The sequence below is a fragment of the Phyllobates terribilis genome, unplaced genomic scaffold (genome assembly GCF_046119375.1).
Source record: "Phyllobates terribilis strain yellow unplaced genomic scaffold, ASM4611937v1 Scaffold_12__6_contigs__length_324123572, whole genome shotgun sequence".
Taxonomy (NCBI): domain Eukaryota; kingdom Metazoa; phylum Chordata; class Amphibia; order Anura; family Dendrobatidae; genus Phyllobates; species Phyllobates terribilis.
The window spans coordinates 32,662,525-32,685,695 of record NW_027362772.1 but is presented as its reverse complement, the minus strand read 5'-3'; the positions used below and the strand labels follow the sequence as shown (position 1 = coordinate 32,685,695).

Here is a 23,171-nt window from a genome sequence, read left to right as displayed (position 1 = left end):
CTCACCTAAGCATATTAGCTTCAACACAGCCTGTTGCTGCTTTGCCAAGGCAGTTCTGCAGTTCTTCCAGCTTGTGACTGATGTGGTCATTTCGGAGATTGAGACTGAAGAGGAGGAGGAGGATGAGGTTCAGGAACTGTAGACTGTGGGGGCAACCCTGATTGACCTAGGGCTTGCGATCCGTGGCGTCGGGAGGACATGTTCCATCCCAAGGTCTGACTGGGTCTTGGCTTCCATTATGTTTACCCAGTGTGCAGTCAGCGAGATGTACCATCCCTGTCCAACAAGCACCACGTGTCCATGGTTAGGTGGACTTTCCCGGTAACTGCGTTGTTGAGGGCATGGCTAATGTTTTGGGACACGTGCTTGTGTAATGCAAGTACAGCACACCGGGAGAAATAGTGGCGGCTGGGGACCGAGTACCGAGGAACGGCCGCCGCCATCAGGTTGCGGAATGCTTCCATCTCCACGAGCCTAAAAGACAACATTTCGAGCGTAAGCAGTCGCAAAATTTGGGGATTTAGTAATCTGGCCTGTGGGGCTTTGGCTGCGTATTTGCGCTTGCGTTCCAAGGACTGGGGTATTGACAACTAAACGCAGCGCTGGGACAAGGACATGGATGTGCTTCCTGATGCTGCTACTTGAGAGTGTGCAATGACAGGTGCGAGGCAGGAGGCATCTTTGCATCCACCATGAATAGGGTATTTGCTTGCATACATAACAGCGGAAGAAGCAGTGTTGCCACTCGCAGACACTGTCCCTGGACCCTGGGGTTCGGCCCACAAAGTCGGGTGCTTTGCTGCCATATGCCTGATCATGCTGGTGGTGGTCAGGCCTGTCATTTTGTCACCCCTGCTGATGCTGGCCTGGCAGATGGTGCAAATGTCCTTTTTGGGGTTATCAGCAGAGTCTTTAAAAAACAACAAGACTCTGGAAGACCTAACTGTTGTGCTTGCATCTTCCTTCGTGTTGGTGTTACGGGGAATGGTTGCGTGCCTTCTGTTTGCGGCCACCACACTGCTTCTTCCTGCCTGTTGGGGTGCTTTGCCTCCCTCCCCCTGTGTGCTGCTCTCCTCGCTCTGCATGTCCTCCTGCCAGGTTGGGTCAGTTACTATATCATCCACCACCTCGTCTTCCACTTCCACACCCTGGTACTCCTTCTGACTTTCTGGCCATTGTGTCCCATCATGGTCCACCTCTTGTGACACTTTCCCCCAGAAGCCTTCCTGTGACCGTGGCTGCTCAAATATTTGGGCATCGCTACATGAGATCACCTCTTGCCCCGCTTCAAGTGGACTGGGCGAGAGTCCAGAATCTATAAATGGAAGAGTGTCCAAGTGTGGGACCAGTTGTCTCTAGGCACTCGGAATGGTGGGAGGAAGGAGGTTCAGGGTGAGGAATATGCGGTCCAGACTCAGATACTGAGACTTAGCCACCACCATAACCCTGTCTTCCACACGGTTAAGTGACTGGAAGCATTATCTGCTATCCAACTAATAACCTTTTCTTACTGCTCTGTATTCAATAGTGGTGTTCTGCGGTACCCTATTAATTGGGACAGGAATGTCGAGCAGGAAGATATAGGTGTCTGTTGTGGCACAATTTCAGCTTGCCCACGGCCTTGTCCTTGTCCTCTGCATGCACCATCACCATCACGTCCAGCTCCCCATCCCTTGCCACGTGCCTTGCCCATTTTAAATGAAGGACAATATCTTCTACGCTCACTACAAATGACTGAATTTGGAACAAACTAATATATGATACGTGTGACGGACAAACTACAGTTTTAAATACCTGGTCTGTAGGTAACTATTTTGATCAGTAAACTGGTGTGTATAGCTTCACTGACACACTAAAACAAATGTTTAATGGATGCCAAAAATGGCAGTATTTTCTGAAGACGTATATGTGATCTGTGTCATGGAGAAACCACAGTTTTAAATAGCTGGCCTATAGGTAACTATTTTAAACAGTAAACTGGTGTCAATAGCTTCATTGAAACAAATTTTTAATGGAGGCCAGAAATAGCAGTATTTTCAGCTCAATTATATGTGATCTGTGTGACAGACAAACCACAGTTTTAAATAGCTGGGTTTTTAGCACTGTGATATGGAAAGGACCTGGCTGTATTCTGCAGTGCCAACATACAATTGGCACAGAAAAACTATGTTCTCTGGATTGCTTTTTAAGCAAATAATGAGGATTAAGATCCAAAAAAAACCTATTCCTGGCCCCTGACACCTGGGCCTATGTCTAGAAATATCTAACAGCAGCAGCAGACAAAACTGGAATGGAGATTCTTGTGCTATGTTTACTGCAATCGTCATATACCCTGCCTGCCTGCCTATATACACCCTGCCTGAAATCTCTGCAGATGGATTAGTCCTTAGAAGGACTGTTTGTTGAGATGGATATGTGTCTCTAATATAGTTTGGTACACCTACACTAACTAGAAACAAGCATAACTCTCTCTAGCTCAGCAGCACCTCTCCATACACTGTCTGATTCCGGAGTGCCTGTGACGAGCATGGCAGCGCTAGGTCTGATATAGACCTGATGACGCTGTGCGGCCAGCCAATCACTGTAATGCCACAACCAACATGGTTGCGGCATTACATTGAGTGGCAGACAATCCCTGCATGTTTATTGGCTCTGTAAAGAGCGCCAGTCATGCAGGGAGGAGATCCGAGCTCCCGCCGAGCAACCCCGGAAATACTAGGCGAGCACCGAACATCTCGAGCAGTGAGATGCTCAGGCCAGCACCGAGCAGTAGCGAGCATGCTTGCTCATCACTAATTGTGACATGCGCAATTTGTGAGGAAGATGGTTCCAGTTCCATGTTTGGATTTTGTGGAATTTTTCTTTTGATTTAAAGAGAACCTGTCACAAAGCTTTGCCGATATAATAAACGGACAGCACCTTAAGGCTTCAATTCGACCTGCTAGAGAAGAAAAAGAGCATTTATTATAGTCACCTGGGGGGTGGTCCGGTCCGAGGGATGTCAATGTTCTTTGTCCAGTGTCTCTCATCTTCTTTTCATGCCATCCTCCTTTTTGTTTCGTATGGAAGAGGCGTCCCTACGTCATCCACACAGTCTCTGAGACATCATGCTCTCTGCTCTGACTAGGGCAGAGTAAAGTACTGCAGTGCACATGTTCCGGGGCTCTTTGACCTTTCCCGGTGCCTGCGCACTGCCGTACTTTGCTCTGCCCTCGTCAGGGTAGAGAAATATGCCTGTGCAGGGGAGCGATGCCTCAGAGACTGTGCAGTTCACGTAGGGACGCGTCATCCAAACGAAGCAAGAAGAAGGACAGCATCGAACATTGACACCCCTCGGACCGGACCACCCCCTGTTGAGTATAATAAAAGCTCTTTTTCTTCTCTTGCAGGTAGAATCGGAGCCTTATATACAACATTATGAATGCTGTATATCAGACCTGAAAGGTGCTGGCCGTATCTTATATCAGTCAAACTTGGTGACAGTTTTATCGTTTATACTATATAGTGCTCTACTATATAGCTAAGTTATGGTTCTCCTATAAAATGCAGCAGCATAAGTTTGGGCTTCACAGGAGGACCACGATGACAGTTACATGGGACTTCAGCAGATCCCTTTGCTGCAATGGTGACCCATCGATTCCTTGTGATCTTGTAGCAGGTGGCTAATTGTAACCGTAACGTGCTGACACCCGCAATCTCGCTAATCAAATTCCACTGTCTGGAGATATACGGCAGCATTTACATTGTTAGTTGCAGCAATCTGAGCTCAGCTCCAGTCACTGCTGTCATAATAAAATGCTAGCAATATAAAACAGCTGCCATCTTCTCGGGACCCAATATGTGGTTTATTTTTACGTCACATGCCAGAAAGGGGTTAAAAATAAAGAAATTAAAAAAATGCATAAACATAATTATATAATTTCCAGTGAATGACAGGTCTGGCTAAGAGAACATTGCAGAAAGTTTTACAACAATCATATGAACTTGTCAGGTAAGAGCTTTGCCTCTTGTTGCTCTTATTTATCCGGACATATGGGATCACAAGAGTAATCAGCCTTTATGGAGGATACGCTGCAAAATTCTATATACTCGGCCTGAGCAGGGAAGTATCATGTGCGGCCATATGTAATGTAGCACACAGATGATAATGATCCCGTCATGGAGCAGAATATAAGTATAACAGCATGATTAGGTAAATACATGCAAATACAGAGATTTAATGAGAGTAACTCATTATTTTATCTATTTTACATCTTCTATGTATCTATGTTTCCAGACAAACCTAATCCTGAAAGAACGTTATGAAGAAGATTTGTCTTCTCCTCATCTGTCATGGTAAATATTCTCATAATTACAGAATAATCTGATATAATGAGATTCTGTGACTCCGGCCTCATGTTCTGCTCATTGTTTCCAGGCTTCTATCTGGGTTCTGTATGTCAGCGGTGGACGTTCCCTTCTAAGATTACTGCTCTGATTGGCTCCTATGTGGAGATTCCTTGTACTTATCATCCTGCCAGGAGCTCAGGAGCGTCCAGCCCTGTATGGTACTTGTCCATTGATGGTCCTGATCAAGAGATCCTAAACACCAAGAATTCATCTTCTGTAAGGATAGATTATAAAGATCGGACCTCACTGGTACCGGGAGATAACAGCTGCACCCTGAGGATAGCTCCCGTGAGGAGAGAAGATGATGGCAAATATTATTATCCAGCGATTAGAGAAGATAGTACAATAAAAGCAGCTGATAGTGAGGGTAGATACGTTCTTCTCTCCATTACAGGTAAATATATGAAAGACTAATACCATAATCTGTTGGAAATTTTCTCACTTGTCTTATATTAATTAATATTACATTTATTACTATGAAAAATAATGTATATAATAAGTTTTAGTAGTGAGTTATATTATGTATTTATACATGAGACGGATGTGAGTAAATCCGTAATGAATGTAGATAGGCTGGACATGGAGGACCGCATAGATGACAGGCATAGGACGCTATGGATTATGGGTCCTGAGAAAGACTCAATGTGTGTGAGCCAAAATGTTGCATTGGGCTAAAAAAGAGCCCATCTTTTTACCACTTTAACTATTGGAGTGCTGAACTCCCTTTTTTGGTTATTTATGGGGTTTTTGGTAATTTCATGAAGGTGTACACCTGGCAACATACAGTAGTGTTCAAACTAATAGCAGTATAGAAATCCAATAAGACTAACCAGATTAATCACTGTTTTTGGTAAAAATTAAATCACCACATGTGAAATAATTTACCAGATAGGGCAGTAGATTCTAAGAAAACCAACAGACACAGCATTCATGATCTCCATGTTTTGGAGTCTGTGTATTTGCTTAATTATTAATTAATTTATGGGGGTTTGTTCAAGATAATAGCAGTGTGGAGTTCAATAAGTGAGGTCAATCATTCTGTGAAGAAACAGCTGTCAATCAGGTTGCCCTTATTTAAGGCTGGAGCCAGCACATGTTGTACATGCATTTCTCCTTGAAAACCTGGGAAGTATGGGTCGTTTGAGACATTGTTCATAAGAACATCATACTTTGATTAAAAAGTTGATTGGAGAGGGTAAAATATTTAAAGAAGTGCAGACAATGATGGGCTGTTCACCTAAAATGATCTCTAATGCTTTAACATGGAAAGCAAAACCAGAGACGTGAAAGAAAACGGAAAACTACCATTCGAATGGATCGAAGAATAGCCAGAATGGTAAAGGATCAGCCAATGATCAACTCCAGGATGATCAAAGACAGTCTCAAGTTGCCTGTGAGGACTGTGACAGTTAGAAAACGCCTGTGTGAAGCTAATCTCTTAGCAAGACGTCCCCGCAAAGTCTCACTGTTAAAAAAAAGACATGTACTGAAGCGGATACAATTTGTCAAAGAACACATCAGCAGGGCTTAAGAGAAATATAGAAACATTTTGTGGACTGATGAAAGTAAAATTGTTCTTTTTGGCTCCAAGGGCCGCAGACAGTTTGTCAGAAGACCTCCAAACTCTGCATTCAAACCACAGTACAGTCTGAAGACAGTGAAGCATGGTGGGGCAAGCATCATTATATGGGAATGTTTCTTTTACTATGGTGCCAGACCTATTTACCGCATACCAGGGATCATGGACCAGTTTCCATATATTAAAATACTTGAAGAGGTCATGTTGCCTTACGCTGAAGAGGGTATGCCTTTGAAATGGGTGTTTCAACAAAACAATGACCTAAACCACACCAGTAAATGAGTAAAATCTTGGTTCCAGTCCAACAAAATTGAGGTTATGGAGTGGCCAACCAAAACCCGGACCTGAATCCAATATAACACTTGTGGGGTGACATCAAAAATGCCATTTCTGAGGTAAAGTCAACAAATGCCGAAAAATTGTGGGATGTAGTCAAAGCATCCTGGGCTGGAATAACAGTTGACAGGTGTCAGAAGTTGGTTTGACTCTATGCAACATAGATGTGAAGCAGTTTGAAAAAATTGTGGGTAAAAACTAAATATTAGGTTAGTGATTCACAGGAATGCTAAATCCTCAAAAAAAGTGAGAGGACATATTGTGAGTTTGTAAAGACACATACAGACACTGCTATTTTTTAGAACAACCCAATGTTCATTTTTTGTTATTTTCTGCAAAGTAGTTGAAAATTATCTACATTTATCTTCATGTTTTGAATTACAAAACAGTGTGCAATGTTCCCAATGCAGAAAATAAAAACTAGTATAAAGATTTTGTGCTTAACTCATGTTTATGAACACACTGCTATTATTTAGAACATTATTGTACTAGTAGTGATGCTTTATTTTATATTTTTAGATAGAAAGAAAGAAAGATAAAAGTTGAAAGCAGCACAGGGCCTTTTGGGGGCTGGGTGAAGGCTTCTAGACTTCTTGACATAAAACTTTGAAAAGGTCATGCCATGGCGGACATATGAACAAGCGGTGGACACTGCGTTATAATCACACATCCCTTCTAATGATGACCATTTGAGATACAGCATCTCTTCCCCCTCCATTCCTTATCTCTCCAGTGGCCAGATTGCACTGATGAAGTCCATACAGGCTGAAACTTTTGTTGTTCTCCTGGACTGCATTAAAAATTATTCTGCTTCAAAGTAACCATATTGAGTGCTGAGGTTTTTTTATAAAATAATGAGAAATGACACAGTGAAAAAGTATTGAACACATGAAGAAAGAGAGGTAGAAAAAGCCCTGAAAGTCACGACACAAGCTGAAATCTATCAGTAATTAGAAAGCAATCCTGACACTTAGTGTAAAATAACATCAGCTGGTTAATTTATGACCTATAAAAAGGTGTCTCATTACCAAGGTACCGCATAAGAAATATCTCATGATGAGTAAAACAAGTGAGCGGTCTCAAGACCATTGCAACCTTATTGTTGCAAAATATACTGATGGCATTGGTTACATAATTTCTAAATTACCGAAGGCTCCGGACGTGGAAAGAACATCATTTCACCATAAACCGGCCACGACCAGATGCTCATCACAAGGCTCCAGACAGAGGAGTGAAAAGAATTATCAGAAGACTTGAACAAGAGCCGGGGACCACATGTGAAGAGATATAAAAATGACCTGGAGGAAGCAGGCACAAGTTTTTCAAAGAAAACAATAAATAATGCACTCATTCTTTATGGCCTGTATGCACACTCACTATGTAATACTCCTTTGCTGAACAAAAAGTATGTTTAAGAACTTTTAAAGTTTGCTCAACAACATTTAGACAAGCCTGTGAAATATTGGGAGAATATAGTCTGGTCAGTTGATATAAAAATTGAACTCTTTGGATGCCATAATATACACCATGTTTGAAGGCCAAAATGTACTACATATTTATTTATTTTTCTCACTTACATAGCGCTTTAATTCCACAGCACTTTACAGATATTATGGGCACTGTCCCCATCGGGGTTCACAATCTAAATTCCTTATCAGTATGTCATTTCGAGTGTAGGAGGAAACTGGAGACCCCGGAGGAAACCCATGCAAACATGGGAAGAACATACAAACTCCTTGCAGATGTTGTCCTTGGTGGGATTTGAACCCAGGGCCCCAGCGCTGCAAGGCTGCAGTGCTAACCACTGAGCCACCGTGCTACCCACATATCACCCAAAAAACACCTACCAACAGTGAAGTTTAGATTTGGGAACATCACGGTGTGAGGCTGTTTTTCAGCATGTTGCACTAGCAAACATCATATAATTGAAGAAAGGATGAATAGACAAATGTACAGAGACTTTCTTGGAGAAAAATCTGCTGCCATCTTCCAAGATGATGAAGATGAAACAAGGGTGGACATTTCAGAAAGACAATTATCCCAAAACCAAAGTAAATTTTATTTGGTTTCAGAGAAGATTGACTATGAGTTCATTGAAGAAGCCCACTGGAGCTTCAGGGTGTCAAGAGTGTTTGCGTGGAAGAATTGGCCAAAATCACACCTGAGCAATGCATGAGACTAGTTTCTCCGTACAGGAGGTGTCTTGAAGCTTCATCACCAACAAAAGCTTTTGAACAAAGTATTAAATACATTTCAGTAAGCGTGTTCAATACTTTTTCCTTGTGTCATTTCTCATTATTACACATAACTTAATTTATTGACATCTATTGTTTGATTTTTTTGCCGGGTGTGGATTGGAGGAGTTATTACCAATATCTGGAGAGGATTTCATGTCAAGAGCACCTTTACAAATAAATTTACTTAGAAAATTGGTGACTAGGGATGGGCAGACCCATAGTTGTTCGGTTCTGTTGGGTTCAGCCAAAGTTTTTAATAAAGTTTGGTTCGGGTAACAGAACAGTATCCAAACTCGAACCCGGGCCCAATTCGAATGAATGGGGCACCCAAACATTTGGCAGTTTCCATGCTGTCAACTGTGTGACAGCACGGAAAATGCAGGGTCTGATCGGCAGTAACCACATTACTGCAGGTCAAAGCTCTGCAGTTTCCACTCTGTCACACAGATGATAGTGTGTGAGCCAGCAGCTTTGATGGTAAAAAGGTTACTGCCAGTCAGGAGTCAGCTGATAACTCCTACACTCATCAGCATATGTCTATTTTCACTAATAGCAGCATGAGCAGGCAATGCTGATGAGAGTATTTACCAGCTGGCACCTGTGCTATCTAATAAAGATGTCAGTGAGATACACACGTGGTCAAAATTGTTGGTACCCCTCATTTAATGAAAGAAAAACCCACAATGGTTACAGAAATAACTTGAATCTGACAAAAGTAATAATAAATAAAAAATCTATGAAAATGAACAAATGAAAGTCATTCATTGATTTTTCACCCTACTTCCACAGAATTAAAAAAAAAAAAATTATATCATGAAATAGGCCTGGACAGAAATGATCGTACTCTTAACTTAATATTTTGTTGAACAACCTTTTGAGGCAATCACTGCAATCAAACGATTCCTGTAACTGTCAATGAGACATTTGCACCTCTTGATGGGTAGTCTGGCCCACTCCTCATGAGCAAACTGCTCCAGTTGTCTCGTGTTTGAAGGTTGCCTTTTCCAGATGGCATATTTCAGCTCTTTCCAAAGATGCTCAATAGGATTTAGGTCAGGGCTCATAGAAGGCCACTTCAGAATAGTCCAAAGTTTTCCTCTTAGCCATTTTGGGTGTTTTTAGCTGTGTGTTTTGGGTCATTATCCTGTTGCAAGATCCATGACCTGCGACTGAGCCCAAACTTCCTTACACTGGGCAGCACATTTCTCTCTAGAATCCCTTGATATTCTTGAGATTTCATTGAACCCTGCACAGATTCCAGACACCCTGTGCCAGATGAAGCAAAGCAGCCCCCTTACATAACAGAGCCTCCTCCATATTTCACAGTAGGGACAATGTTCTTTTCTTGATATGCTTCATTTTTCCGTCTGTGAACATACAGCTGATGTGCCTTGCGAAAAACTTCCATTTCTGTCTCATCTGTCCATAGGACATTTTCCCAGAAACTTTGTGGCTTGTCAACAGGTAGTTTGGCAAATTCCAGTCTGGATTTTTTATGATTTTATTTCAACAATGGTGTTCTCCTTGGTCGTCTCCCATGAAGTCCACTTTGGCTCAAAAAATGACGGATGGTGCGATCTGACACTGATGTTCCTTGAGCTTGAAGTTCAACTTTAATCTCTTTAGAAGTTATCCTGGGCTCTTTTGTTACCATTCGTATTATCCGTCTTTTTGATTAGTCATTAATTTTCCTCCTGCAGCCATGTCCAGGGACTTTGGCTACAGTCCCATGGATATTAAATTTCTGAATAATATGTACAACTGTAGTCACAGGAACATCAAGCTGCTCAGAGATGGTCTTATAACCTTTACTTTTAACATGCTTGTCTATAATTTTCTTTCTAATCTCCTGAGACAACTCTTTCCTTTGCTTCCTTTTGTCCATGTTGAGTGTGGTACACACCATGTCACCAAACAGCACAGTGAGTATCTGTAGCCCTATCTAAATGCCCACTGACTGATTACAAGATTGTAGACACCTGTGATGCTAATTAGTGGACACAACTTGATTAAACATGTCTCTTTTGTCGCATTATTTTCATGGGTACCATAATTTCTGTCCAGGCCTATTCCATGAGTTTAATTTTTGAAAAAACTCTGTGGAAGCAGGGTTGAAAAGCAATGACTGACTTTCAGTTGTTCATTTTCATAGATTTTTAATTTTTTATTACTTTTGTCAGATTCAAGTTATTTCTGTGACCATTGTGGGTTTTTCTTTCATTAAACGAGGGTCACCAACAATTTTGACCACATGTGTATAAAGAATCAGTGCTTTGCGTGTGTATTTTACTGTATATGTATTTATTGAATAAATAAATAATGCAAAAAAATGGCATGGGGTCCTCCTTATTTTTATTACCCAGCTGAGAGAAAGCAGACTGTTCGGGGCTGGTGTTATTATTATGGGAAGGGGCCGATATCCATGGATCATCACAGTCTATTAATATCAGCCTGCAGCTGTATGTTTAGCCTTCACTGGTTAGTAAAATTGAGGGACCACACAAAAAAAGACATGTGGTCCCTCTATATTTAACAACCAGCAAAGGATAAACATACAGCGGTTGGCTGATATTATTAGCCTGGGAAGAAGCCATTTATATTGGCCCCCTTCCAGACTAAAAAACACCAGCCCTGAGTCTCCAAATAAATGGCGCATCCATTAGAAGCGCCTTCTCTGGTGCTTAGCCTCAACTTTTCCCACTTGCCATGGAGCGGTGGTAAGTGGCGTAATAAATTGGGATTGATTTCAGCTTTGTAATGTCAGCTGACATGAAGCCCATGGGTTAGTAATGGAGAGGTGTCTATAAGACTCCTAATTACTAACCCTGTAATCAAAAGTAAGAAAACACAAACAGAAAAAAGTCTGTTAATTGGAAAAAAACACTCCCGAACCCTCTTTCACCCATTTATTAATGTAAAAATAAAAATAAAAAATCAAAGTTATACTCACCTATTTGCCGATAATCCATAATGCCCCTAACTCTGCTACCTCTGTTTGCATTGCTCAGTCTGGCAACCAAATCACACTGAGCTTAGCGTAAAAATGCAGCTGTGTGTGACCGTCAGTAACCTTAAAGCTGTCACCGTTGGTCCCACCCAGCCATGTTCTCACGCTACTGCTCAGAAATGCAACTAAATGTAGCAGAGTTGGGGGCATTATGGATTATTGGCGGAAAGCTGAGTATAACTTTGATGTTTTTTTACATTAATAGATGAATAAAAGAGGGCTGGGAAGTGCTTTTTTCAATTAAAGGAATTTTTCTCTGTGTGTCTTTATTAATTTTTATGGCGTTCGTAATGGGGGCATTTTATAGATGCCTCTCCATCACTAACCACTGGGCTTGATGGCAGCTGACAATACAAGGCTAACATTAATCTCAACTTATTACTCCATTAGCCATTGCACCAGGGCAAGTGGGATGAGCCGGGCAAAGCACGAGAAATGGCACATCTAATTGATGTACCTTTTCTGGGGCGACTGCAGGCTGCTATCTTTAGTCTGGTTAGGGCCAAAATGCATGGCCCCTTTCCAGCCTGAGGATACCAGCCCCCAGCGGTTTGCTTTAACTTAGCTGATTTTCAAAAATGGGGCAGACTCTGTGCCATTTTTTTTTAAATTATGCATTTTAATAATTTAAAAAAACAGCATGGGGACCCCTATATTTTTGATAACCAGCCAAGCTAAAACTGACTCCTGATGGCTGCAGCCCGCAGCCGTCAGCTTTGCCTGCACTGGTTAATTAAAATAGAGGGAACATTTTTTAACGTATTCATTTTATTTTTACACAGTGCCCCACCGGTCAATCACAGCCAAGCCAATACTTGACATGGCTGTGATGGGGCCGTAAGTGCCCACACAGGAAAAGCTCGTTGATTGGCTGTGTTAAGAAGTCAAGGAGAAATCAGTGTTCGGGGCCTGTGCACAGATACTAGGTTTCTTGTACGGACTCCAAACTTTACTTTTCGTGTTCACACTCTCCATTGGTGACGTGTTCAATGCTTATTTCGCCCCCGCTCTAGATATATAGATAGAGAGTCAATGATTGACATCAGTTTTTTTGATCGTCAAACTGGAGTTATTGAAGCTTGCTTTGGTTGCTGTAGTTTTAGGCAGTTGCTGGCTATGTAACACATCCAGAATCTGTCTGGTATCATACAGGATTGGCTCCTGAGAGTTTCATACAGTGACCAGTGATGGAAATGTCCATCATAGTGTGCTAAGGAAATTAAACAGTTGATTGATGGAGGTGTGGTTTGTCATTACTCTACCTGTCTAATATTGATGAATTGTCTTGCAGATAGGTCATCAATATCATATGACAAGAAAACCTTTATAACTTTTTTTTGCCACTCCATTAAATGGATTTTTCAAATTAAAAATGCAATCAATCACAGAATCCATGAAAGTCTAATATCGCCTTTATATGAAACATCATCAATTAAACATCTCTACTCTTTATAACAATTTGCAGATCATTAATTTCCCCTTAAAGAATTAATGTAAATGGATATTGGAAGGTCGATAAATTGAAAGGTCTTTTTTGAGAACTTAAATAAAACAAATAAAGTCTACACCTTCAGAGATATTTTTTCTAGAGTTGTAGGAATTACCGTAAGTGTAATTGAATTCTGCTAAAATCCTTATTCTCCAAAGGACAGATGTGTTGCAATTTGCTTTGCGCAAACTAAACGAAATGGTGGCTGGCTGCCTCCATTTTTCTACACCATAGAGGATGGGAAAAGGGTTAGAAAAATGCTCACCTCATCACAAACCTCTCCAACTTTCTCTGCTGCTCTCTCTCCCTTATACAGTCATTGGAGCATCTTCTTACTGCCGTTACACACTGAAACCCTGGGCATCTTCATGTTAGACTGGAACTTCTGACCTATACTAGACCCTTGAAGTCCCTACACATGTTCATTGCAAGGTTTTGGGACTGTTCGGGGCTTAGTTGCGGCCAGTGTTGAGATGCCGGTAGTTTCAGTGAGCAAGGAAGATAAGAAGAAGAGACTAGTGATGAGCGAGCACTAAAATGCTCGGATGCTCGAAGCTCGGGTCGAGCACATAGGAATACTTGGGTGCTCGAACCTAGCAATGAGCCCAATGTAAGTCTATGGGGAACTCGAGCATTTTTCTGGCGGTCCACCACGGCAGTCTGCAGAAGGTCAAAAATTGCCCAAATCGATCGGAACAGTGCTCAATTAAACGTCAGGCAGGCTGAATATATAGACAGGCAGGCAGGGTATATAGGAGGGTGCATGAAAAACATAGCAGGGCACTTGGAACACACTAGTGCCCTCCAATTTTCATGCACCAGTCTCTAAAAAAGCCGGCCGGCTATTCATCAGCGGCATTCATCGGTACCCGACAATTTAGAACATAAAGAATAGAGCATCACACATAGATTAGATAGATATAAACATGTCAGTCACATATATAATAAGTACAGTGACAGTGTTGGTTACTGTACTTGTCATTTAGTGTTAAAATAAAGGATTTATTAAAAAAAAAATTGGCGTGGGGTTCTCCGTAATTTTAGTCTCTAGCAGAGGTTAAGCAGACGGCTGGGGCAGATCTTTGAAGCCTGGGAAGGGGGTAATATCCACGGAGCTTCCGAGGCTGCTAATATCAGCCCCCAGCTGAATACCTAGCCTATACTAGCTATAAAAATGGGGGACCAAAAAAAAATGACGTGGGATCCCCCTATTTTAATAGGTAGCGAAGGCTAGGCAGACAGTTAGGGACTGATATTAAAAGCCCAGTAAGGGTGCCATGAATATTGGCCCCCTCCCAGGCTAGAAACACCAGCCCTCAGCCGCCCCAGAAATGGCGCATCCATGGGATGCGCCAATTCTAACACTTAGCCTCGCTCTTCCCACTGCCCTGTAGCGGTGGCAGTCAGGTAATAGGGCTGGGGTTGATGTCATTTAGTGTTAAAATAAAGGATTCATTAAAAAAAATTGGAGTGGGTTCCCCGTAATTTTAGTCTCTAGCGGAGGTTAAGCAGATGGCTGTGGCAGATGTTTGAAGCCGTGAAGGGGGTAATACCCACGGAGCTTCCTAGGCTACTAATATCAGCCCACAGCTGAATACCTAGCCTTTACTAGCTATTAAAATGGGGACCCCCCAAAAAAATGACGTGGGGTCCCCCAATTTTAATAGTTAGCAAAGGCTAGGCAGGCATCTAGGGGCTAATATTAATAGCCCAGGAAGGGTGCCATGAATATTGGCCCCCTCCCAGGCTAGAAACACCAGTGATCAGCCACCTCAGAAGTGGCGCATCCATAGGATGCGCCAATTCTGGCACTTAGCCTCGCTCTTCCCACTGCCCTGTAGCGGTGGCAGTGAGGTAACGCAAACCATACATGGGACAATGAGCAGTGGAGGTGAGCGGTGAGGTGAGTATTCATTGCTCTTTTTCTACATTTTTCATTTACTATGCTCTGGGGTCTTTTCATACCCTATATCCATAGAATAATAATGGACATTCAATTTGCTGAGAATAAATTGGCTGCAAATCCAATTTCCCAGTAATATCTGTGTGATTTCTTGAAACTAAATCTCATGAGATTTGCTTATCTCTAGTCTCTACCACAAAGGCAGACAATGAAAATTTAAGAAGTCTTTGAAGACCTCAGGATTTTTCATGGTCTTCAGGATAAAGAAGGTTACTAAAAAGTTTTCGTACATTCTTTCTAATCACATTCTCTGTTGATGCACATTTTCTAATAGAGAAATAGCAAAGAGCAATTTTGTTTGACTTAAAAAAATGTATTTTCACAGATAAAGAAAACATTCAGTTTTATGTGTCTAAGGGTATGACTGAAGGAGAAACCACCACTATACGGTGTTCTGCATCTCACACGAGCCGCTCCAGTCCTCCTTCTCTACAATGGAACAAACTGGGTCAAGTTCATTATCGGTCAGTGGAGATTTCTGAAGGATCTTCGAGAGAAGAATCAACTCTTATGTATATTCCTTCATATGTGGATGATGGGACTCCTGTACGGTGCACGGCTACATACCCTAATGGACAAAGTTTTGGTGAATTAGGAACTCTTAACATCAACTGTACGTATTATAGATGACTGGATACAAAATGTGATAACTTTTATTGTCTGCTTTTACTACATCCCTCTACATATCTCTGTACTTACACATCTCAAGAAATGGTCAACCAAAAATATTCAATAAATCGGCAGCCATCCCATAATATCAGGTTGTGTCACATGATAATAAACATGTTAATAAGGCCAGAGTGTAGAAAAGCCAATTTTTTATCAGTCTATCCTCTTCATCATATCATGACTCGCTCCCAAAGTTCAATAATTCCGCCAAGGAAAATGTACAGAATGTCTACGCTGCATCTAATCAGCATGTGTTCCTCAAATATTGATGCCACAGACCACATCTTGGTAGTCGTATTGCATTTTGATAGAAGACTGACCACTCAGTAGTCCACAGTAATCAAATTCTGGTGACAGTGTAGCACATTATACAATTAATGTTGTGCACCTCCCAGTAAGATGAAGAATGCCACACATAGACTTATACCTTATCATTAATAACAATTTATCAAATAACTTATTTGTGATTATGCCCACCAAAATAGTCTAGAGACACATTATTGGTTTGAAGGTCAGGGTCTTAGATTATCCACCTAATTGAGCTTTAGCATGAGATTCTCTTTGCTGTGGGAGAAGACAACCATGACTGACCCGAGGATCTTACAACACTACTTCACACCATTGCTCTGTATCTTGTGTGATTACAGTGCAGGTTGAATTATATAATAAGTCCATGCAAAACCTTTTGGCTAAGTTCAAGTATTAGTGGCTAGATAAGTAAGTCGGTGGCTTGGCAGGGGCTATTAGTATAGGTTTGATCAATACATTAATACACATTGGGTGGAAGGTTTTGGGTGTGTGCCAGGTGGTTTATATAGTAATCTTCCTGATCCTCAGGATTGAAGCAAGCCAAAGTGCAATCAGGAATCCTGTTTGACATTACCGGCCTCACAGAAATTGACTTTTTTAAAGTCTTTTCCTCTGACAATCTTATGGTGCCCCACACAAATTGTATGCCCAACAATTTTTATCACAAAATCCTACTTCATAATTTGCCAACTGGATCCCTGTAGACGCCGTAGAAATTATGAAATTTTGAGGCCTTGTTCTTCACATGGGGATAGTGAAAAACCCAGAACTTTGGCAAATTTGGAGTGTTGATGTTTTATTCAACACTCAGTGTTCCACATGTCAAAGTCCCGGACAAGCTTTGAAGCCATCCACAAATTTTTGCATTATAACGATAATGCACAATATCCTCCCCAAGATGACCCCAACTTTTCAAAGTTCAGCCAGTCCTTGATCACTTCAGCAACAAGTTTGCTGAAGTGTACGTTCCCCAAAGGGATATCTTTGTGGATAAGTCCCTAATACATTTCAAGGGGTGGCTTAAATTCCGACAATTCGTGACCATTAAGAGGGCAAGGTACAGAATTATGCTCTACAAGTTGTGCTAGAGTGTCCCAAGGTACATCCACAGGTTTAGAGTTTATGAATGGAAGGACACATTAATTCAATCCCCTAAATGCCCCCTCCTGTTCTGGGAGTGAGCGGGAAAATTTTGTTGGATTTGGTGCACTCACTGTTGGATCAAGATTATCCCCTCTACATAGATAACTTTTATGCCAGCATCCCATCTTCAAGTCCCTTTCTGCCAGAGCTACTACAACATGTTGTACTGTGCACAGAAACCAAAGGGACTTCCATAGGTCGCTTATTTGGCAGCTGCTCAGCAAGTGTAAGAGCAAGGCCCAATGTAGCGACAACCTGCTGGTGGTCAAGTACAAGGACAAGAGGTATGTCCTTTTCTTTACCATTCTACATGTTGATTGAAGCACCCCCACCACTGTATGAGGTACCTCAACACAGGTGAAAAAAACAGAATGTGTCCTGGGGTACCACAAGAACATGGGGGAGTTGACCTCTCTCATCAAGTCCTCCAACCGTACAGTGCCATGAGAAAAGCTAAGGCATGGTACTAGAAGCTGACCATGCACATTGTACTGATGGCACTATACAATACTTTCATGCTATCACTATGTGCAGGTCAGACCGTCACGTTACTTCAGTTCTAGGAGGTGTAGTCATCAAGACCTTAATATTTACAAGTCAGGAAGGAGCGTGATGAAGTAGTTCCGGAACTGAAGGTGTCGTGTTGTACCAGGGCAACATTTCCCAAGTGAGGTCTCTCAAACAGCAAAGAATGGAAGGTCGCAGAAAAGGTGCAGTGTCTTATAGAAGGGAGATACAAAAAGACACAATTTATCAGTATGACACATGCCCGGACAAACCTGGTCTCCGTTTGAAAGACTGTTTTAGAGTCTACCACTCATCCATGGACTGCTAACTTTATTTCTGACTTGCACAACTCACATATGCCCTGGTGATGCACTCTACATAACTCACGTCTGACAACCTTATGCACTCTTCACAACTTACATATGCCAACCTGATGTACTCCACAAAAATCACTTAGGCAAACCTGATACACGCTACACAACTCATGTATGCCAACCTGATGCACTCTACACAACTCGGATGCCAACCTGATGAATGCTACACAACTTATATATGCCAATCTCATGTACTTTACAAAACTCACATATGCCAGCCTGATGCACTCTACACAACTCTTATGCAAACCTGATGCATTCTACACAACTCACATATGTCAACCTGATGTACTCTACACAACTTACAAAATGCCAACCTGATGTTCTCCACAAAACTCGCATATGTCAACCTGATGAACTCTACACAACTTATATATGCCAATCTCATGTACTTTACAAAACTCACATATGCCAGCCTGATGCACTCTACACAACTCTTATGCAAACCTGATGCATTCTACACAACTCACATATGTCAACCTGATGTACTCTACACAACTTACATATGCCAACCAGATGTCCTCCACAAAACTCACATATGTCAACCTGATGAACTCTACACAACTCATATCATATGCAAACCTGATGTACTCTATACAACTTGCATATGCCAACCTGATATACTCCACAAAACTCACATATGCCAACCTGATGAACTCTGCACAACTCAGATGCCAACCTGATGCACTCTACATAACTCATCTGCCAACTGAATGCACTCTACATAACTCACATATGCCAACGTGATGCACTCTACACAACTCAGGTATGTCAACCTTATGCACTCTGTCAAAACTCATATGCCAAAGTGATGCAGTCTACACAACTCACGTCTGTCAACCTGAAGTACTCTACACAACTTACATATGCCAACCTGATTTATTCTACACAACATAAGAATGGCACTACATTATAAAATTCACATACCAGGAAAACACTGGATCAATTCCTATATAGGGTCACTTGTGGAGAACTTCCACTGTTTAGGCACATTAGGGGATCTCCAAACGCGACATGACCCCCGCAGACCATTCCATGAAAGGCAATGATCCAAAAGGTCACTCCTTCCCTTCCGTGCCCTGCCATGTGCTCAAAAAGCAGTTTTCCCAACATATGGGTTATCAGCATACTTAGGAGAAATTCCACAACAAATTTTGGGGTCCATTTTCTCCTTTCATCCTTGTGAAAATAAAAAAAAATTGGGGCTAAAACAATATTTTTGTGGAAAAAAATATATATTTTTTTTATTTTCACGGCTCAAACTTATAAACTTCTTTGAAGCACTTGGGGTTCAAGGTGCTTACCACACATTTAGATAAATTCCTGCAAGGATCTAATTTCTAATATTGGATCACTTGTGGGGGGATTCCACTGTTTAGGCACAACAGAGGCTCTCCAAACGCGACTATTCCATCAAAGTCTTCATTTCAAAACGTCACTCCTTCCCTCTGAGCTTTTCCTTTCAACCAAACAGTAGTTTTCCCCATATATGGAGTATTGGCCTACTCATTAGAAATTGCACAAACAAATTTTGAGTCCATTTTCTCCTTTTCTTCTTAAAAATAAAATAAATTGGGGCTAAAAATTGTTTTTGTAGAAAAATTTGATTGTTTTATTTGCATGGCTCAACATTATAACTTTTTGTGAAGCACTTGGGGGATCTCCAAATGCGACATGGTGTCCATTCTCAATTCCATACAATTTTGCGTTAAAAAAGTCAAATGATGCCCCTTCCCTTCCAAGCCCTGCCATGCGCCCAAATAGTATATCTTCCCCAAGCATAAAGTATCGGCATACTCAGGAGAAATTACACAACAAATTTGGAGGTCTCTTTTTTCTTTTACCCTGGTGAAAATAAAAAAATTGAGGCAAAAGTAATTTTTTTGTAAAAAAAAGTTAAATGTTCATTTTTTCCTTCCACATTGCTTTGATTCCTGTGAAACACATGAAGGGTTAATATACTTTTCAAATGTGGTTTTGAGTACTTTGAGGGATGCAGTTTTTAGATATGTGTCACTTTTGGATATTTTCTGACATATAGGCCCCTCAAAGTCACTTCAAATGTGATGATGTCCCTAAAAATATAGTTTTCTAAATTTTGTTGGAAAAATGAGAAATAGCTGATCAACTTTTAACCCTTCTAAATTCCTAACAAAAAAAATCATGTTTCAAAAATGATGCAGATGTAAAGTAGACATGTAGTAATTGTTATATTTTAACTATTTTGTGTGAGATAACTCTCTGGTAAACCATGGGTACGGAAAGTATTCAGACCCCTTTACATTTTTCACCCTTTGTTTCATTGCAGCTATTTGGAAAATTCTAAAAAGTTCATTTTTTCTCAATAAAGTACACTTTGCACCCATCTTGACTGAAAAAAACAGAAATATAGAATTTTTTGCAAATTGATTAAAAAAGAAAAACTGAAACATTACATGGTCATAAGTATTCAAACCCTTTGCTCAGTATTGAGTAGAAGCTCCCTTTTGAGCTAGTACTGCCATGAGTCTTCTTGGGAATGATGCAACAAGTTTTTCACACCTGGATTTGGGGATCCACTGCCATTCTTCTTTGCAGATCCTCTCCAGTTCCATCAGGTTGGATGGTGAATATTGGTTGACAGCCATTTTCAGGTCTCTCCAGAGATGCTCAATTGCTTTTAGGTCAGGGCTCTGGCTGGGCCAGTCAAGAATGGTCACAGAGTTGTTCTGAAGCCATTCCTTTGTTATTTTAGCTGTGTGCTTAGGGTCATTGTCTTGTTAGAAGGTGAACCTTCGGCCAAGTCTGAGGTCCAGAGCACTCTGGAAGAGATTTTCATCCAGAATATCTCTTTACTTGGCCGCATTCATGTTTCCTTCAATTGAAACCTGTCGTCCTGTCCCTGCAGCTGAAAAACATCCCCATAGCATGATCCTTTGAAGCATTCAAGAGTAGTGATGAGTGAGCTCTAAAATGCTTGGGTAATCGTTATTTGGGTCGAGTAAATTGTAATGCTTGAATGTTTGACCCAAATAATGAGTACAATGTAAGTCAATGGGAAACTCGAGCATTTTTCCGGTAGCCCTTTCCCCCCGGAGGCCTGGAGAGGGTCTAAAAATTGGTCAAATCGATGGAAACAGTGACATAGGAACAGCTTGGGGAAGACCCCTAAAACCCAAGAAGCGTCTCTGAATCCTAGGTCACTGCTATGACCAATGTTATCAGAGTGTTCCGCCACTTTTACGGACTGATAATAAAACATACAAAACGAAGCTCAAATGGATTTTCCTGAAAAAAGTGTTAAGGAACACACCTTGGGCTATGTTCACACTTTGTGCTTTTACTGAGTTTTTGCACTTTCGCATTTCTTTCAATGGTGAAAAATACATTCACCAGTAAATGTAATTTTATCATTTTACTACCACCTATCTGGCCATGTGGTGTGTGAGACATGATCAGACAAATTGTGTATAATTTATGATTAAGGACTCTGAAAATCATAATGCCTATTTTTAAAAGGTCATCAGTTGGCACTTACTACTGTAAGAGGACCAGCAGTTGGCCCTCACTATTGGCAGAGGACCTTCAGCTGGCTATGCTTAGCATAGCCATATATTGGTACTGCAATATAATGTATCCATCTGAGGTGGTCAATTTTTCTTTTTCGTACATATTCTGTAGAGTTTGAAATTTGGATGTCCAGCAGGCGGCCCTCACAATTTATGGATATCCAACAGGCGGCCCTCATAATTTAAACAGTGCCAGCAGGAGGTTTCCAATATTTTTAGAGGGCAAGCAGGCATCTTGGGGACATATGAGACCAAGATAAAGCTTTTTGGTAAGGCACATCATTCAACTATTTCTCGTAATTGGAATGAGACGTACAAATAAAAGAACACAATACTTATAGTCAAATATGGTGGAGGTTAAAGGATACTTAGGGGTTGTTTTGCTGCCTCTGGCACTAGGTGCCTTGTCTGTGTGCAATGCATCATGAAATGTGAAGATTCTCAAAGGATTTTGGGTCACAATGTAGTGCCCAGTGTCATAAAGCTGTATTTGCATCCTTGGTCATGGGTCTTCAAGCAGGACAATAATCCCAAGCATACTTCAATAAGGACTCAGAAATGGTTGGAACCAAAGCATTGGAGAGTTCTGAAGTGGTAATTCCAGCTTCAGTAACATCAAATCTCCCACCACTACGTCTTACATACAGAAGCTGTAGAGAAACTGCGAATGACAGTATAGGAGACCCACTCCTTAATAATTTTTAATACAATTTTTCAGAAGCCCTTCACTACTTCTCTTCAAATAGTTGTGATTGCAGTCCTTTTAAGGACTAGGTTACAGCATTTCCTATGACTTTTATCAGGCAGGTCTGTGCTCTTAAATAGATAGATTGTGGGAGTAAAGACTAATTGTAATTGGAGTCCTTTTCAGGACTAGGTTACATCAGTTCCTATCAGTTTTTGCCAGGCAGGTCTGTGCCAGTGCTGTGCAAGTTTTTTTCACAGCATTTGGCTGAATATAGCAAAGCTAATCCTTTTTGGCCTATTGCAGAGTGTGTTAGTCAGTGGAGTAGCCTATCTGTGTTGCAAGATATACCACCTGTGTATAGAATACCAATTTTTTTACTGCACCTAGTGAAGTAAAATCTTTTGGGCATAGCATCATTCTATTAGTCCATCTATACTGACCTCCATCAGGTTGCAAATTGAATATAATTTTTTCTGCATCTAGCTCTGAAAAAATATTGGGCTTCTAGCTGTGTGTGGGACTTGTTGTATTAGTCCATCTATACTGACCTCCATCAGGTTGCAAACTGCATATATTTTTTTCTTCATCTACCTCTGAAAAAATAATGGGCTTCTAGCTGTGTGTGGGACTTGCTGTATTAGTCCATCTATACTGACCTCCATCAGGTTGCAAACTGAATATATTTTTTTCTGCATCTACCTCTGAAAAAATATTTGGCCTTCTAGCAGTGTGTGGGACTTTCTCTATTAGTCCATCTATACTGACCTCCATCAGGTTGCAAATTGAATATAATTTTTTTCTGCATCTAACCAAGCCAATAGTTTTGGCCTAATACCACAGTTTGGCCACTCAGCTCTGCTCGGTTCCCATCCATTGTTTTTTTGTGCAAACAACTCCAGAGTTGTTAATTAGTTAACCACCAAAATGAGTGGA

General features: G+C 41.1%; 1 protein-coding gene across 1 annotated transcript in view; it reads left to right on the top strand.

Annotated features, from left to right (window-relative positions):
- LOC141172993 (B-cell receptor CD22-like) overlaps nt 1-23,171 on the top strand; it is a 151,212-nt gene that overhangs the window by 51,656 nt on the left and 76,385 nt on the right. The window contains exons 2-4 of the mRNA XM_073657608.1: nt 4,277-4,335; nt 4,418-4,783; nt 15,326-15,613. Coding sequence (XP_073513709.1) covers nt 4,302-4,335; nt 4,418-4,783; nt 15,326-15,613 — 688 coding nt within the window. The 5' untranslated portion in view covers nt 4,277-4,301. The remainder of the gene's footprint in view (nt 1-4,276; nt 4,336-4,417; nt 4,784-15,325; nt 15,614-23,171) is intronic.